Source organism: Carassius auratus, chromosome 28 (assembly GCF_003368295.1).
Source record: "Carassius auratus strain Wakin chromosome 28, ASM336829v1, whole genome shotgun sequence".
Lineage (NCBI taxonomy): Eukaryota > Metazoa > Chordata > Actinopteri > Cypriniformes > Cyprinidae > Carassius > Carassius auratus.
In genome coordinates this window covers 7650748-7670342 of record NC_039270.1, presented here as the reverse complement: position 1 = coordinate 7670342, position 19595 = coordinate 7650748, and the positions used below count along the sequence as shown (strand labels likewise).

The window sequence follows — 19595 nt, the reverse complement described above, 5'->3', positions numbered from 1 at the left end:
CTCTGGATTTTTTTTCTGTTAAACCTAAAGAAAGATATGTTCAAGGCATGCACATTTAATCCTACTCACCTTTTTCAAAGTTATATATATATATATATATATATGTATAAAAAATAAAATATTCTAATATTGAAAGCCGAGCTGTATTTGACCCCTAGAACGTGAATAATAAGAGTTTCCCTAACTTTTAAATCAACTAAAAATACATTAACACATAAAAAAATCAGTCACTTTCATCAGTCTGTTCCTGTTGGATAGAAACTAGTGCTAATTTTTTGACAGAATTACATGATTTTGAATTGAGTTTCCTGTGAAACAGTTAGTATATGCAGAAATATGTATTCAGCATTATGAAATGTAGAGCTTGTAGTTATTTAACAAAATGTCGTTTTGGCCAGAAAATGTACTATTTGGCTAATTGTGTGATATAGATGTGTTGCTGGGCTAAGAGTTTAGAAAACTCAGTTTGTATATCTTTTTTTATTATTATTAATATTTAAGAAATTTTAAATAATTTGAGAATGGATTAAAAAATAACTGTGTAAAATAAAAATAAAATGCACTAATAAATAAATATTTAATAAAAATATAATTAAGGAAGTAAACACTGTAACCATTAGGGCACTCAGTATTCTGGGAAGTTTTTGTGCATTGGGAATCATATTTTTCAAGTAAAGCAAGGGAAACACTCATTTTACATACAGCACACAGTGAAGATGACATGAATATGACACAGACCAACCGTCACACAGCGAACACGTGATCATGGTGGATACACATACACACTTCACAAGATCTCACAGCTGGATTCTACTAAGTTTGCAATGTTTGTGAAATTAAATGCTCATTAGTCATTCAAAGATTAGTTTCAATTATATAAATGTGTATTGATGCTGACGGTAAACGAGAAAGTATTATGATGTTTGCCTTTCTATTACAAATCCATTATAATAATCATTCTAATACTTTTTTAAACATTAATTCCTTTGTTTAACGGTTCTATCTGATTATTAGACAGACTTCTATTCGTATTAGACAAAATTGTTAAAGGGGTCAAATGATGCGATTTCAATTTTTTCTTTCTCTTTGGAGTGTGACAAGCTCTTGGTGCATGAAGAAGATCTGTAAAGTTGCAAAGACTAAAGTCTCAAATCCAAAGAGATGTTCTTTATCAAATTTAAGACTCCCCCACGCCCCCTAAAAAGGCTTGTTTAAAAACGTGTACATGTATACATCACTAAGTGGAAATATTTGTGTGATGTCTCCCAAATGTTCACGCAAACATTGAGGTTTCAGTAACCTCAGTTAGTGTTGAAGCAACCGTGTCAAGGAAATGTTGTGTGCTTCTAGGAGAAAGCAAAAGCACTTTAAAATGGCCTTCCGAAAGTAGATGCATTTAGGAATCTATAAGATTACTTACAACAGAACAGCAGCACATCTTATGGACAACTGTTTCGTAAACATAGGAGAGGAGGTCATTCTGACTTTGCTATGACAATCTGGTGCTTCTGAATCAGCTACTGGAAGTACGTTTTGTTATTAGTTTAAGTATTTGCTATTGAATGTGCAGATGTGTCGTTTTGTGTGTCGCATGTGTGTGTGTCGCGTGTGTGTCTGTGTGTGTGTGAGAGAGAGAGAGAGAGAGAGTGAGTGGAGTCAGCTGTCTTAACCGTCTGTGGCTTGTGTACTGCAAACACATACGAGCTTCATCACTGTGTCTGTCACATGACTCTGTTCCTCTTTCAGGCTTGAACTGATGGTAAAACTACATTATTAACTGTCTTTACATTTATTTTGAAAGATGAAGCTTGCAATTATGGAAAGGGGGATTACATTTTGGCCAATCAGAGCAGACTGTGCTTGTTAGGAGGAGGGACTTTGTAGAAAGCGATGCGTTTTAGAGAGGCGGGGCATAGAGGACCTACAATAATGTACAGTATTTTAACAATGATGTGTTTTTTGAACATTAAAGCATGTAAACATATTCTGTTACACCAAATACACAAAATACAGATTTTTAAAAAAGCATCATATGACCCCTTTAATAACGACAGTAAACAAGATGGAGAGTGTGAACACTGTGTGCTCTCAGGCGCTGCCTTATCAGCGCCGACAAACTAAAAGTCTGCTGTGTCATCAAAATAAAAGTCTCAAACACATCGGCCAAGAAGAAAAAATTATCGGACAATTCTGATATTTGAAAAATGCCAAATATCGGCTGATATATCAGCCTAGGCTATATATCGGTCAACCACTAATGATCACTAATTTTTACTAATCAGTACTTGATGTAGTTAAGATAGTTCTTAAAGAAATGATGAGCCAGTTTTTGCTCTTCCTCAAGTTTTCCTTGATTCCTATAAGAGTCATATTCGTCCTGTGCCCGATGTGTCTGGTGACCAACAGATAGGCCTTTACACGAAGCAACCATCAGCTTGCCAAGTCCATCAATGAAGAACTCTGAAGTCAGTGATGATCATTCAAAGATGAGACATGGAAACAAAGAATGGATGGACATGGGAGGACATTAGATGAATGAAATGTGCTTGGAAGTTATCAATGAAGATGTTTTACTGAAGTAAAATTTGGTACACTTACCGGTGTGAGCGACTCTTTTGAGGAACGGATCAAAGCCAACCCTTCGTACAGCATCAGTCCTAGCTAAGAAATAATTAACAACACCATCCACTAGAAAGCAGCCATCATATCCTGGAAGTGGTTGATGAAACTCTCTAATACGTCTTAGGCAGCCGCCGTCATTCTCATCTCCCTCGTCATACTCCAGAACAAAGTAGAACTGGTCCCCCGAAACCTCACCCCCAAGCTAATCAGAAAAAAAGAGCTTGTATATATTGCTAAAAGACTTCTCACAAGTTCGTAAAAGCATATTCCATTGACACTTACAACATCTAGATCTGGAAGAGCTTCCATAATCTCCACAAAACTCTCGATCCGTGTCTCACTCAAGAACTCGAAGTCGTCATCAACCCACAGGAAGTATTTCGTTGTAAGTTGAGATACAGCCAGATTTCTGCCTGCAAACCAGCCCTGAAAGGTTACCACATAATCATCAGTAGAGATAAATGACCAGGTCATCAACATTTGGTGTCAACAAGCCAATTTACACTGAACTGGCGGGCTGGTGCCTGAGGTATAAAGAGCTGACAATAGGAACTTATTTTCACCTGTTGAACATTTTGACTCCGTGGTTGTGTCTAAGAAGTGACATACTGTTCTTGTCAGCAGTAGGCATTGGTTGGCATGGTGTGAATGGACTTTACCGTCCCTCCAGAAAAACGCGATTATGTGATCACGTGATTTAATGCATAATCAGCCAAGGGCCGCATATTTATGCGGGGGTCGCATTTTTTCAAAAACGCTGCACTTTCGCCGCATAAATTGCCGATTTCAGGAAGAAAAATATGCGGAGGTAGCATGATTTCATAATAATAATCATTTTCATTGCAAAAAAGTGACATATATCTTAGCAGAAAGTTGAAAAATGTTGCATTTACTTCACACAGGTAAATCGCAATTATTTTCCAATGGGAACCTTCATTTTTACAGAAGTTGTTGAATATTCCTTTTGTAAAGCTAGAGAACTTGTTTGACTCAATGTTTTGTAAATTGAGCCATGTGTTAATTAAGATCTGAAATAAAACAGAATGAGAACTTAAATATTCTGTGATTTAGTATGCTTGCTTATCATAGGAAGTCATAAGAAATGACTCTTTACAGTAAGGTAGTAGCCTAGTGAGAACAGGGTGTTGAACAGTGGGGGGGGTCACCTTTTTTTATCTTTTTCATCAAACCGCAGTTTTTGCAAGTTCCCGCAATTTCATTGCATAAGATTGCAAAAATATCCCATATATTCCATCGCATTTTTAAAGAAAACCTGCCCCAAAATCAAGGATTTTTGCCCGCAACAATCACAAAAATAATCTGCGTTTTTCTGGAGGGACTGACTTTACAGCATCAGATCAATTAAAGTGTCGATGTGTTTACCTGTGCAGGAGGCATGATGTAGTGCTCAATGTTGTTTCCAGGCACATTTTCAGGTTTCAGGCTGTCATCCGCAACAATGATCTTGATCTTCGGGTAAAATTTCCTGATACTCTGGATGAGGATATTCAGCTCCTTATACCTCAGAAAGGTCTTGGTTATTATGGTCACCCGTGAGTTGATATCTGAGAGACAAAAAGGTTCCTTGGTTTAACTGTGCACAAATTGAACAATGATTTACTCAGGACAATTACACTTTTGTTTAACTTACATATCACATTACATTGAAGTAAGCATACTTTTTATGTGTGTGTGTGTGTGTGTGCTCTTGTTTTTGTGAAATATCAGTACACAACTCTGTATAATGACATGGGTATGACACAGGTATTACAAGGAGAGGGTGACTTATGAGGACATAACCCATGTCCCCATTTTTCAAAACGCTTCTATACCATACAGAATGAGTTACTTTGAGAAAGTAAAAATACACAAAGTTTCCTGTGAGGGTTAGGGTTAGGGTTGGTGAAGGACGATAGAATATACAGTTTATACAGTATAAAAAACATGACGCCTATGGGATGTCCCCACTTTTCACGAAAAAAAAAAAAACGTGTCTGTGTGTGTGTGTGTGTGTGTGTGTGTGTGTGGTGGTCTCACCTTTTCCTGGGTCATACAAAACAGGAACTGATGGTCTTCTGATCATGACTGGAAATATTGCCTTGTGATCCTCAAAAGTGAAAGAGACTAAGGAAAGAAGATAATTTATGCCATTTAAGAGAATGTTTCTTACAATAACCTAACCCTAACCCTAACCCATTTTCAAACTATAATGTGTCAGATTTCCAGTAAAGCACTTCTGTTAATAGTAGTTCTATTGTGTTTCCGTAGTTTTTCAGTAACTGTGTAGATTTCAATTCTCATTTCCAGTCCTCGTCCCCTAGCTCTGCATATTTTGCATGTCTCTCCTTGTTAACACACCTGATTCAGATAATCAGCTCACAATTTACCTCACTTCAGAACATTAAATCAAGGATTTGTGCTGCACAACGTCTTCGAACAAGTGTGACGTCATATACCTCTGTAAATAAATAGTTTAAATTCACGTCTCGCTCACTTCAATGCACTTTGAATGGAATACGCTCCCTTCGAACTGGAATAATGGAAGAAGATCCTGCGATGTCCACTTCGCAGGGCACTTACGTACTTATGTGCAGAGCAGGGGGCGTGAGGACTGGAATTGAGAACCGCTGATATATACGCACACAAATACATTATAGAAATACACACAAACATATATACATATATATAATAAATCATATATAGATACAGTTAGATATTGATATATAGATAAATCAGCAAAAAATCTGAGACCAAATTATATTGCTCATGTATTTTCTGGAATCGCAGTGTGAAAGGGGCTTTAGTATCCCAATCCTGGGAGATGGTGGGTATCCTTATTTGAGTGCACCCATCTGCCTCATCACACCAAACAGAGATTTTAGAAAATTGAATCCATGCACACTTTAATGGCTTGAACTGCCCACAATCCATTGCACTTTGGCAGAACTACTAATAAAACGCGTTAGAAAAACGTCAAATGTGGCAGATTCGATGGTTAGGTAGAGAGGTTTGCGAAAAGGGTTTGATTTACTAATAATCAACATTCAACATGGTAAAAAAAAAAATATTTATTGTTATCCGTGTTATATTTCATCTGCAACAGCAATGTGAACTTTTATAAACATCCATTTGGTCGTTAACGTTGAAATGCATTATTATGCAGAAAATATGAGAAGATCAACAAGCTACTTCATTCTCTCCAGTACGGTAGGGAGTTAAATTAAATGTCCTTTAAAGATGCAATCGTGTGACTTGATTGTATGTCCCAAAGCTTGTCTACTCTTCTACTACACACTCAAAAGTGTGTACATATTCCTCACCAAAAGATTACATACTTTAAGGGCGTAGTATAAGTAGGCATATTGAGATGCAGGGCCTGTCTTAATAAATGAATCAGAATCAGCTCGTTCTAATTCTGAATCAACAATCATTCACTCATTCACAGATTCAGTTGGGAATTAATCACAACCACTAATGAACTTGATCAGGGGAAGAGTTATGGTTCAATCTTTGTCAGCGGATTAAAAAATAGACAAAATAACGCATTGGACAGCAATACTGTTTAAAAGCCAAGTAACAATATTATTATTTTTTGTTTATTGAATGGTTATAAAAGCAAGATCACACCAACAATTGTGTGTTTTTACCTTGCTAGCGTGATACTTCTAGTTTTAAAAGATATATAACTGAAACTGTTCCTAAAACATTGAGGCACCTCATTGGCTAGCATGTATCTTGTAACTTGAGTGTTAATCCTGCCTCTTCACTGTGTATTTGAGCAACACATTTAGTACATATTATAGGCCTAAGTGTGTTTCCTGTACAGACAGCCTTTACCCAGGTCTGATGTTCTGATGTGGTAGATGGTGCTGGTGTAGGTCACTCTGGACAGCAGATCGTTGAGTTGTGTGAGGTTGCTGGATGAGATGGTCAGTTCACTCTGACCCTGTCCCTCCACCTGATCTCCATCCAGAAGATCCTCCACTGAGAGCACTCCACTCTTCACACTCAAAGACACCTGCAGACATCACTGTGTTAATGCAAATTAAGCACTCTAAGTTCACATCTAGAACAGAATGTGAATTTAAAAATTTGCATTTAACACTTAAATAGGATTTTAGGGTGAGAACTGAATTTTTAAGTTCATGCATTGTGAATTAATGCCTCATACACTGAAAAAAAAAAGAATAGGCTTAGAATAGGCTTAGAAACACAGAAATTGCTAATAAAAAAAAAATTAAATCATTTCTGTAATACTGAATTAAATATGAAATTTTAAAACAGTACATTACATTTCTTGTAAAACATTTTTTAATTTACTTTATTAACTTTTTTCTTAGCATATAGGGCTTTTACCTACAACTGTCTTTAAATAAATAATAATTTAAAGAAGTTGCACAAATGGCATTGATTGCTTAACCTTGTACACCTCCCTCTTGTTTGTTGTTATACCTCTCTCTTGTGTTTGAAGAGCAAGACCTGAAATAATGACAGAAAAACACAATTCACTTAATAGATCAAAGAAAAAAAGAAATGATATTCTAAGCAGCATATAAGGTGAGGTTTGCTCAGTTAACAACAGTCCTACACATGACTCTGTTTACAAGGAATATAAGTTAACCTGGTATCAAACTTTTCTTCAGAGGAGCTACCCTGAAACCTGTGATTGGATATTGGAGAGGAGAGTTGGCCGGGGCAATAATAATATCTGCATTTGTCTTCCTTCTGAAAAATACCACAATGTTGGAAAAACTGTATCAATGTCTCCCAGAATGTCTAGTGGAAGAATGATCATTGGAAAGTTTGATTGCACTTTTGCTAAGAGAAAATATAGTGGAGCAAGTCAATCCTCAATGAGAGGTGTAACAACAAAGATAAGCAGATAAAAGACTGTTAAAAAAACATCAGCAAATGCACATTTAAAGTTACATTCATGACAGATGATAACATGACATGGTGTGGTGTTAATAGGACTGTGAGCAAGATGAAGAAAAATCCAGTTCAACCTGAGTTGATATTGCTTGTATTCATTCGCTCTGCGTTCTAGTATGTTATCCATTTCATGTGGCACAAACTTCCTTAAGAGTTCAGCTCCTTGACAAGAAACATTTGGCCTGAGGAGTTCTGTCACACTTGACAAACATGTAAAGATCACAGGTTAGGCAGAGCATCTAAACTGGATCTACTTAAGATTCATCAGGAAAGTTTAAATGATACTTACCTTGAGATTTCAGATTGTTCAGGACTTAAGCTGTTTAACAGAATAAAGTAAGCAGATCACATTGCTTAGTTAATAGTCAGAGAAAGGGAGGTAAAGGTACAGAGTAGTATGACACCAACAGAAGAAACTGTAAAGTTAATACAAATGGGTGTTTCTTTGAATTGACACTGTGCATACGAGGTACTTCGGAACAATGCTGTTAAGTCAAGTCTGTTTAGCTTCAATCATGCTGCGTGCGCAATTGAGTGCATGCATGACAGCTTACAGTTCATTCTGCATTCATAGCTCTTAGCAATAAATAAATCACTGCTTTAAAGGCAGGCTATCTTTTAAAATTACTTATTTAGCCCACCTGTATTTATTTCCTTGTTCTTACCTCCTGTATTTATAGCCCTCTGTTTTCAGTTTAGCTTGTCAGCTGTTGTCTTTGAGTGTGTGTGTGTGTGTGTGTGTGTGTGTGTGAAGCTGCTGTGTTTGTAGTTCTTGTGACTTGTCTTCTTTGGATTGTCTTTCAGATCAGTAAAAGTACAGTAGAGTACTTTTAAACTGATGTCAAAGGAGGAGAAGCTTGACTCTGCTGAATTAATCTTTTTATGCTTTTATGAGGAAATAGCTTAATATTTAATGAAGTAACGACCTATCTGCTAATCTTCAACATGTCTGCCATTAAGCAGAATGAGAGTTCAAACAGCTGATAAAAACAACACAGCACAATAATCCACACCGCTCCAGCCCAACAATTAACATCTTGTGAAGTGAAAAGATGTTTTTAACTTCAAAACGTTGCTTCCAGCTAAAATATGGGTCCTCTGGTCTAAACAATGATGTTGGTGGATGTTGATGTGGAAGGAAGATTTATTATGGATTATGGACTGGTGTTCTAAACAGAAGTGAAAGTTTAATAAAACGTGTTGATGGGTTCGTTTCGTAATGCAGAGCTTTTCACTTCAAAAGATGTTAATTGAAGTGAAAATTAACTGTAGTTGTGTGGATTACTGTGATGTTTTCAGCAAATTTGGACTATTTATGTAAGAGAGTTTACGTAAAGCCTGCCTCACTCTACTTTATAGCAGGGGTGTCCAAATTCAGTCCTGATCCAAACCACTTGCTCTTCAGAGTTTAGTTCCAGCTTACATCAACACACCTGTCTGGAGGTTTCTAGTATGCCTTGTAAGACCTTGATTAGCTGGGTCAGGTGTGTTTAATTAGGGTTGGAACTAAACTCTACTCTACTAATGAACTGGGCCCGTTTCCCCAAAACGTTCTTATCGCTAAGTAGTTCATAACCTAATCCTTAACCTTTCTCTTAACCTTCCCACTGGGCAAAGTTATGTCCAGTGGACGCCTTTTTATGTCTTTGCTGACGTTGAAAAGACGTCCACTGAGGAGCCAGAATGAAAGTTTTTAAGACGTCTTTTTTTGACTTTTTATTAAGGCATAATTTATACTGTTTCTGGACCAAATCAACACTCTCAGGATTTAGATTTGTGTTATTTCAATGTAATTTCCAGACACTGTGTTTGTCCTAAAATCAAGAAAATAAAATAATATTTATGAAATAATGAAATAACTGACGGTTGAGCATGTGGTAAAATCAACTGCAAATCAAAGACATCAAATCTCTGAAGATCTCAGCAGAGGAGGATCAAACATCTCCACGAATGGTTTTATAAGCTTCACTCATTAGATTGACTTTATTTCTGTCAGACATCCAGAGAAGCTCTTATTGAGAATTAACAGAGGTTTAAATGTTGATATTTGATTCATTTGAAGTCACTATTGTGGTGATTAGTGTTTGGTTTAGTTGGGATCTTGGTCCTCATACTTCTAAAGTTAGCTTGTCTCTTGCTGTTGTAACTGTGTGTTATAAAGCACTCCTATTCTGACATAGAGCAATGAGCTGAAGTGCTAATTATAAGTGCTAATAATGCTGACAAAATTATAGCAAAATAATACATTAGTCTTTTGTTGCAACCAGTAGCGTAGCCAGAAAAGAGACTCTGGGTGTGCATATGAAAATCTGGGTGTGCCACATTTATTGTCAGATTACTGTGCAAAATTATAGGATAGTTTTTTTGTTGCACTGCTTCCGTCCAACCATACTCCTAGTGGTAATTTGCAGGCCGTGTTAAAATGTAGATAATTGTTAAATGTAATAATTTTCTTCCAAATACGATAATTTTGAACTTCTGGTACGATACTTGGACATTTCCAATCTGGCAACACTGTCTGTTGATGTTGGGCCCGGGGAGGGAGAAACATCCTCATCAGGTGTAACGTTAGGCCTTGTGTCCGGCTGTCCATCAAGCCAAGGTTTTTTGCTAAAAAAATAAAATAAAATAAAAAAGGAGCTCTCCAACATATTGCTAGCTAGCAATGTGCAATCTAAAATTATCTGTTTATATCATAGACTGCTGGGGTCACAGTCAGCTGCTGTTTGCTGATTGGTTGGCAGACCGAATGTCGGCAGATATATTTTAACAAAAATAATTTAAAATGTAAATTACATTTTAACATTTTTAGTATTATTGCACCATATATTGGATTCTTATTTCTGTGGCCCTGAGAGTATGATTTAGAATGTTCAGTGGCGTCACAGAACTGCCAGATTCAAACAGCTTTCGCGCGTTGGCTGGCGCTGAGCCAGAGACGGACGCGCTCAGCTCTTGTCATATATCACAATTAATATGCAGTGTTTTCAACCCCATAATGTTTATTTTAGGTTTCATACATAAACCACTTTGGTAAGATATATCTTTCGAGGTCTTCTTAGCGCGCTAAGAGTGAGCGTTATCGGGGAACCGGGCCCTGATGAGTTGAAGACATACAGAATCTGCAGTGTACAGGAACATGACTGAGACTTGTTGCAAAAGTTCAGAGGCTATAAGTGCTGATAGCTAAAAAAAACACCCTGTTACTAAAATCACCACAGTGCACAGGTGCTTTAAGACAAGTGTAGATCATTTTGAGAATTTTCTAAATACCAAGAAACCAGACTAAGAGAAATAAATATGAAGAAAGGACTATCCATACCGGTGTGCAAGTGTGCTTTTCTTGCTCTTCAACATGCCACGGTGTATAAAGTAGATGCTCAGTGAACCACCAAGAAAAATCAAGAAAACAATAAGGCGTTTGTACTTCATGCACTTCATCATGGGGGATGATCTGAAAGAACAGGTACACACAGCAATAACAGTCACACTGAAACACATGTAAACTGGAACTTTTTAATTAATGCTAAACATGCAAAAGTATGTTAATGCTTGTAGCAACATAAAGATGGGTAAATGCTTAAAACATTTTTGGTGACCTAACCTAGTGTTAGGGTTATTAAAAAATAATAGTTTACCCCAAAATGAAAATTTTCTCACCCTCGGGCCATCCAAGATGTGAGTTTTTTTATACAGATCTGGAGACATTTATTATGTACAGTAGCAATTTTGCCACGTCTTGGATGGCCTGAGGGGGAGTATATTTTCTGCAGATTTTTGTGTGAGCTGTTCCTTTAGGATATATTTTTCACATTTATAAAAGCAATGGGTAAAGTGAGAAGGAACCAGAGGTGGACAAATTACACAACACTGGTCAAATACTACTCCACTAAAAGTGAAAGTTGTAAAGACATGCAAGTATGAAAGTGCATGCTTTCAAAAGTACTTAGGTACCAAGTAAAAAGTAAATGCATTGTTGGTAGCACTTTATTTTACAGTCCTGTTTGTCATGTACATACTATGTACTTATTATTGTAATTGCAATAACTATGTAATAACTAGGTACTGACCCTGAACCTACCCATAAAACCTAACCCCATGCAGTTACCTTGTATTACCAGAACTTTCTTAGATAAATACACGTAAGTACATGTATTGTAAAATAAAGTGCAACCGCATTGTTTATTGTCACATTGTATACTTACAATACCTCATGCCACTAATGCAACTTACTGAATACACAGATTAGCTTGTATTATCATTTGAATTAAGTGATTTTATGTTACCAAACCTGTAGAAATCGAACAACTCTATGAAGATAATCATCTTTATTTCTTATTTAACACTCCTACAGCTACGCTGAACTCATTTTAATACTTGTTTAAGGGTTACAAAGTTCTTTTTCAAAGAGATATCAAAGGATATGATATGGTTCATTTTAGGCAAATGAAGCAAACATTGAAAAGAAAACAAATCTTTTCAAAAGTGTTTTCAGAAAACTGGAACATACTCTCTCAGTTTGGCCATGGACATGCACACTGCACCAAAGAGTTGACATCATTTTGACATCATTTACTCGCATCACCCATCACATGACTGCTCTGTATTTGTTACTGCGACATATCTGAGCACCACACCCGAACGACATTCGTGAAACTAACCTGATCTGTACTAAAGACCATTAGGAGTTAAGACATGCTTAGAGACGATATGCTTAGAGTAACATCTCTAAGCATGAAAGGCAATAGTCAAAGAATTCAACATACGCGCTAACATCTCTTAGTCATCAAAAAATACAGTAGCCACAAAAGACATCATCATCATCATCATCATCATCTTCTCTGCCACACATGGAAACCCAACAAAAGTGAGATGTACTTACCAGTATAAAATAATCGTTTCAGAAGAGCAGTAAATTTGTGTTTTTCTAAAACCTCCCAGTCTTAGCTGTTCTTGCTTTCTAATACGAGACATCTTCCATTTTCCTTGTCCAGTGGCCAGAATAAACCTGATCACTTTACACTGCATCACCAAGAGAGATAATGTGCATCAGATCACTTGCACTTTAATGTTACCATAATGCATTTACTAACTGAAGGAGTGGAAGATCTGCAGGGAGTACACACAAAAAAGAAAAGAAAAAAAGAAGAATAATTTACCGACTCCTTACTTCTGAATCTCCTGAATGAATGTCACGTCACGTCACTAACTATTTTGCATTGTACCAGCCTGGACCATAATCTATTTTTAAGATAGAATATATATTATCTGTAACAGTTACTCAGTGAGTATTATTTGACAGATTTCATTGTATATACATATATTATTTGTGTGTTTGATATAGTATTACACTTATATCAATGCACAGCCTATTGTTTATTTAACTAGCTAGCCAATGGTCCTAATTAGGGCTGGGTTGAAAAAAAGAGTTGGCTTGAGTTGGCTTGAGAAAGCCTGGCCAGAAAGTTGAAAAAGTTCAATTTGACGTTTTCTAGCATGTTACTAGCATGTTCATTGCACGATTAGCATGTTTCTAGCATGATTAGCATGCCACTAGCATATTGCTAGCATGACTAGCATGTTGCTAGAATGTTTCTAGCATGTTTAGTCATCTGACTAGCATGTTTCTAACATTATTAGCATGTTGCTAGGATAGATAGATAGATAGATAAATAGATAGATAGATTATGAGTTAGTATGAAATTTTGAGTATTGCTTACTGTTTTACAAGTTCAGTCAACTTAAAGATGACATTTTATTAATTGAATTACATTTTCTTAAGCTTGTTCTACAGTTCATCTGAGAAACAATAGCACATTTGCAGCTGTTACAAATTATGGCAATGCAGAGAAAAGTTAAAGTCCATGGTGTTTTCTTGTAAAATGTTTTTAATGCAGTGCAAGTGATATCAAGCCAACTTGACCGTCCTGGAACAACACAAGCACTCATGTTTTAAAGCTTGGCTGTGTCCAGTTCCATCATAATACTCTTCTCCTTAAGGTAGTATAGTTCAGTTGCTATAAATTTAACTCTTATTTTATACTGAAAGGCCAAAAAAAAAAAAAAAAAAAGTCACATTCTGGATTTAAATGAGTAAATATTTGACATTATTTAAGGATTGACTCATTCATCATCATGAAGTAGTTAATATGTTTCTGGCATGTTGTGTGTTTGGCAACAATAAGTTTAACCATAACTAATTCAGCCTATTTCTCAAACAACCAGGTTGGAAGTCGTATCCATGTCTAACAATGCCAAGATTCATCAGCCTCAAATGTGAAAGATTGTGCACCAGAGTCCTGACCTAATCCTTATTGAAAATCTTTAAGACATGTTGGAGTCCACTTTACATAGCCTGCCCCAAATGGTGTTGCACACTCTAATATTTCATTGGACCACCTATAGCTTTCATAACATTGTGCTTTGTTGTGGCATTGTTTAAACATAATGCAACATCACAACATTTACTTCCATCAAGAGTTGCATTTATTTATTTCTTTTTTGCATTTATTTCTGCAGTATGGTTGATTGTGGCAAAAATGTTTGGCAATAGTGTTTAACCTTGATGTGCATGTAAATATGAAGGCACTTTTTGTTTCTTGTTGCACACAAGTGTATGAACACTGTGTAATATGTCTTGCCAGTCGAAAGCCAAATGCTTTGGAGCATTAATAAATTGCTACAGTGTAAAAGGTGGGCTTGCTGTTCTTTTTGTGTGTGTTGTAGACAGATTTTGTTGTAGCACAGTGTGATTGGGTGGGGTAGGATTAAATATATGAAATATGTTGGGTTTATGATAACATTATGCACATGTGATGTATATTAAGTACATTGGGGTTATTACCTGATAATACATATACATGTTTCTTATGCATTTAAAACAAATTGGATTTATAGGTACTATAACATAAGTCTTTACTTGTTTACTCATTTCCGTAAGGTTGGAAAATGTGCATCACATAAAGCTTATTTAAGCTAAAAAATATTTAATCAAAATGGGTGGAAATTGAAATACATAAATCTTAAGAATTGGGCCTAAATATTTATGTTTTGGGAGTGTAAGGGGCAAAGGGCAAACAGTTCTGAGTAGAACCACCTAATCAGCTTCCTACATGAAACATGACCAAACCGTTGTTAAAATATTTAAAATATACATGTTTAGCAGCCACTGGTATCTTATACAGACACACTAACAGAATCATCTATTATTTATGTAACAATACAGACACAGAGACGGGGGAAGACCACAGAAGACAACTTACAGCCAGCAATCATCTCAGAAAAACTAACATGTAGACCAGGTTCCTTTCTTTCCTCCTCAATGGGTCGCACTATTGTCCGAGTGCACGTGCACAAATGTGGAGAGCACTTTCTAATTTTCTAATTTCGAATAGCAGCCTATGAGATTCTTATCACAGATGGTTTACACATTTCTGTGATCAAGGATGATGATTCTGTGTTGTAGCCTATGCGTGTTTTTCCTTTTGCCTGAGCATCTTGAAGGGAGTGGCGGGACAAACCGAAAGTCCTGCACTGCCACTGCCACTATTCTGGTTTTGAATTCCTTCGTTGGCATTTTCCACATTTCTTTTTCTCCCTTCATAACAAATTGTCCGTTCAGGTGCTCATTTTTGCAGAACAAATTGCTGCTAATGACTAATTTAACTTAATTCTGCCAAAGTGCTCTCTCGTAAGTGTTCGTGAAATGCTATAGGCTAAAGGTCTGCTAATGTCTGAAATAATATAGCCTTTGAAAAACTAAATGATTTTAAATAAAAAAAAAAACATTATAGCTTATATTTGTTTTGTATGTTTTTTAATCAATGTAAAAACTAAAATGAATTGTAAAAATGAATATTTTGTTCAGCATTGTCGTCCACATATGAATACGTCACAGGCCATGGGTTGAGAACCACTCCTGTTATCCATTGTTGGTCAAATAAACTAATTTACGTAAGGAATTTACGTTACACGTAAGGAGGAGGAAACAGAGTTTTAAAAAATCTGAGCAATAGCAGTGGAGAAAATGTAGTAAATACTTACCAGAATGATCCACTTTTTTTAGGTACGGTTCAACGCCAACCCTTCTCACCACACCTCCATTTTCTAGAAAGCGGTCCTCAAAAATCGTAAGTGGCTGATGAAGTTCAAAGCTCTCAATCCGGCTTCTTTTCAAAAATACAAAGTCATCGTCCACCCACAGGAAAGATACTGTATGTGTGGTCATCTCTGCAAACCAGCCTCTTAAGAAAGCAAATCATCTGCAGCAGAGCACTGGATAAGCAATCAATATATTCACATATCAGCTAACAGCAGGGCAGAAAATACCATCACATCTCTGCTAATATAGAAGAGCTATTTGGTTAATGCATCTTATGTAGTGGCCATAATGTAGTGCTTCATGTTTTTTCCAGTGATAGGTCCATGCTGCAGTAGAATGTATCAAGTTCAATCCTCGTGTTGGGGGTTTACTCTCTCAGTGGAGAGAGGGTGTACAGATTAATGTGTTTGCTTTTTCTTTCCTCGTGGTAGTTGTTTGAATCTGTTATATCTTTTGGGGTTAATTCAATTGGTAAATAAAACATCATATTTACAGAAAACCAATTTTCTTTGTTTCTTCAACCCGAAGTGTTTTATTATTATTATTATAATTTTTGTAAACCTTCTCCTCCTCTGGACTCTTCACTGGAGGTTCGTAACAGTGGTTTTGGTCACCCGTGAGTGAGCTGACATCTGAGTTGTGATGGAGAGAATGTGGTGCATTTCACCAGCAAGCTTTAGAAACTCTACAGACATTTAAGTAAGAAGCATATTTGGTGCCATAAAAGCATCCTGTGTTTTTGTGATTTTACCTTTTCCTGGATTATACAGAACAGGAGCTGCTTGTCTCCTGGATGTGATGGTTTAACATGACCTCATAGTCCTCAAAAGTGAAATGAACTCAAGAAAAAAGTTTTTATTTGAAAACTAAATGATTAATACATTCTAAATAAGTTGTACAGCACAATTAAAAATAAAAATGGTTCTTTACTGGCATTCCATGAAGAAACTTTTAACATCCAAGGATCCTTTTGAATGCACAAAAGGTTCTTTCTTCCGTAAAACATTTCTTTAGATCATGGAATGTTTGTCATACAAGAAAAATATGGTTCTTTTTAGAATGGGGAATCTGTTTTATGGAGTCACTGCAAAAACATTTTGGAATCTATTAAAGTGATAGTCACTCATTAAAACAACTGAAAATTGAAAGGATGTAATCAATAAAGGGCAAGATGCAGTCTTGTAATACCAGTTGTAATACCATGAGTGTACTTAATTCATCACACTGAATTAAAGTGTCTTCTGAATGACAGAAAACAAGAATAGATACCCAGAGTCGCCAGATTCTATTACGGTTCTCATGAAATCCATGGCTCCCAGCTGGATGAAACAAACGGCCAGTGCAACACCAGGCAACATCAAGAATCTTCAAGAAACTAATGGTAGCCAGTGAAAATTGATAAACAGAAACAAAAAAATTTTTGGCTCATTCAAAATTAATCTTGATGCTGCGATCTGAATTAATTGTAAAGGTTTGATAGAATTGGCTGGAAGACCTGCCAAGAGGGCATTGCAATAGTCCAGCCTGAACAGAACAAGAGCTTGAAGCAAAATCTGCAGGATCGGACAGTTTTATCAGTGTGGTCTGAGAAAGTCAGCTGATCATCAATCATAACTCCAAGGCTTCTAGCTGTTTTTGAAGGAGTTTTGGTTGATGTGCCTAACTTGATGGTGAAATTGTGATGGAACGATGGGTTTTCTGGAATCACAAGCAGTTCTGTCTTGGCAAGGTTGAGTTGAAGGTGATGATCCATCATCCAGGAAGAAATGTTTGTTAGACAAGCTGAGTTGCGAGTACCTACCGTCGGATCATCAGGATGGAATGAGATGTAGAGCATAGCCGTGGTATGAAAAGCCATGTTTCTGAATGACAGAACCTAATAATGTCATGTAGACAGAGAAGTGGTCCAAGAACTGAGCCCTGAGGCAGTTTAAAAAAAATGTATTTTGTATATTTTACTTTGTAATTTCTAAGTGAAAATTATTTCTATACTTTTTTCCCCCAAAACACTAAGCCAAATTAAACACTTTTTAACTTTTAAACCAGAGTAGGAAAAATATCAAATACACCTATTGAAAAATATCTATAAAAATGTGTATAGGCGGAGTGTGAAACGGATTTAACCTTGAACCAGATCTCATGAGAAGACACAAACATTTTAGGAGTTGGAGATCTCCAATTAATTCATAACCTACCTGTGAGGGTTTTGCTTGTTGTTATACACTCACCTAAAGGATTATTAGGAACACCATACTAATACTGTGTTTGAACTGCCTTATTTCTACATGGAATTGATTCAACAAGGTGCTGAAAGCATTCTTTAGAAAAGTTGGCCCATATAGAAGGGATAGCATCTTGCAGTTGATGGAGACTTGTGGGATGCACATCCAGGACATGAAGCTCCCGTTCCACCACATCACAAAGATGCTCTATTGGGTTGAGATCTGGTGACTGTGGGGGTCATTTTAGTACAGTGAACTCATTGTCATGTTCAAGAAACCAATTTGAAATGATTCAAGCTTTGTGACATGGTGCATTATCCTGCTGGAAGTAGCCATTGGAGGTTGGGTACATGGTGATCATAAAGGGATGGACATGGTCAGAAACAATGCTCAGGTAGGCCGTGGCATTTAAACGATGCCCAATTGGCACTAAGGGGCCTAAAGTGTGCCAAGAAAACATCCCCTACACCATTACACCACCACCAGCAGCCTGCACAGTGGTAACAAGGCATGATGGATCCATGTTCTCATTCTGCTTACGCCAAATTCTGACTCTACCATCTGAATGTCTCAACAGAAACATTTTTCCAGTCATCAACGGTCCAATTTTGGTGATCTCGTGCAAATTGTAGCCTCTTTTTCCTATTTGTAGTGGAGATGAGTGGTACCCGGTGGGGTCTTCTGCTGTTGTAGCCCATCCGCCTCAAGGTTGTGTGTGTCGTGGCTTCACAAATGCTTTGCTGCATACCTCTGTTGTAACGAGTGGTTATTTCAGTTAAAGTTGCTCTTCTATCAGTTTGAATCAGTCGACCCATTCTCCTCTGACCTCTAGCATCAACAAGGCATTTTCTCCCACAGGACTGCCGCATGTTTTTCCCTTTTCACACCATTCTTTGTAAACCCAAGAAATGTTTGTGCGTGAAAATCCCAGTAACTGAGCAGATTGTGAAATACTCAGACCGGCCCGTCTGGCACCAACAACCATGCCAGGAGTTCAGGAGATTGTCTTGACCAGGACCACACTCCTAAATGCATTGAAGCAACTGCCATGTGATTTGGTTGATTAGATAATTGCATTAATGAGAAATTGAACAACTGTTCCTAATAATCCTTTAGGTGAGCGTATATCTTCTCAATGGACAATACTATAGAAATTAAACTTTGATATATTTTAGAGTAGTCAATGTGCAGCTTGTATAGCAGTATAGATTTACTGTCCTCTGAAAATAACTTAACATACAGCCTTAAATGTAAATAGAGCGGGCAACAAAAGTGGGTACACCCAAAGTGACAACAAAGCCTCATGTCCTATTCATCATGTTAATGTTTTTGTCTGCTTGACAGGACCATACAGATTTGTGTATCTTGTATAGAGCAGTTAAGATTTGGTGCTTTGAGTACAATTCTCTCATACGGACACTGGATGCTCAACATGGCTGCTCACGGCAAATAATTATCTTTGAGAATTAGAATTGTTGCTCTCCACAAAGGCCTATGCTTTAGGAAGATCAGTAACAGCCTGAAACTGAGTCACAGTACAGTGGCCAGGGTCACACAGAGGTTTTCTAAGATGGGTTCCACTTGGAACACACCTTGCTAGGGTCCTCGTGCTGTGCATCAGGTGCGTCATTATGGAGGAGTGGAAGAGGATCCCAGCAACACGCTGTGCAGCTCAGGTGAATCCCAGGCCCACAAGGACTAAGACAATGCTAGATGAC

General features: G+C 36.9%; 1 protein-coding gene and 1 long non-coding RNA gene across 2 annotated transcripts; both read right to left on the bottom strand.

Annotated features, from left to right (window-relative positions):
- Positions 1 to 1953: 1953 nt before the first annotated feature.
- LOC113047614 (beta-1,4 N-acetylgalactosaminyltransferase 1-like) lies at positions 1954 to 9291 on the bottom strand. Its single transcript, XM_026208978.1, has 10 exons — positions 7844 to 9291; positions 7629 to 7754; positions 7244 to 7347; positions 7043 to 7101; positions 6460 to 6640; positions 4660 to 4746; positions 4006 to 4187; positions 2905 to 3048; positions 2599 to 2824; positions 1954 to 2460 (listed from the first exon to the last, which is right to left on the bottom strand). The coding sequence occupies exons 2-10, from the start codon at positions 7679 to 7681 to the stop codon at positions 2279 to 2281; spliced, it is 1218 nt and encodes a 405-aa protein (XP_026064763.1). The 5' UTR covers positions 7682 to 7754; positions 7844 to 9291; the 3' UTR covers positions 1954 to 2278.
- Positions 9292 to 10764: 1473 nt separating this feature from the next.
- LOC113047613 (uncharacterized) lies at positions 10765 to 17195 on the bottom strand. The gene is made up of 3 exons (XR_003276318.1): positions 15598 to 17195; positions 12437 to 12576; positions 10765 to 11008 (listed from the first exon to the last, which is right to left on the bottom strand). It is a non-coding gene; the product is annotated as an uncharacterized LOC113047613 (long non-coding RNA).
- Between the last annotated feature and the right edge of the window lie 2400 nt (positions 17196 to 19595).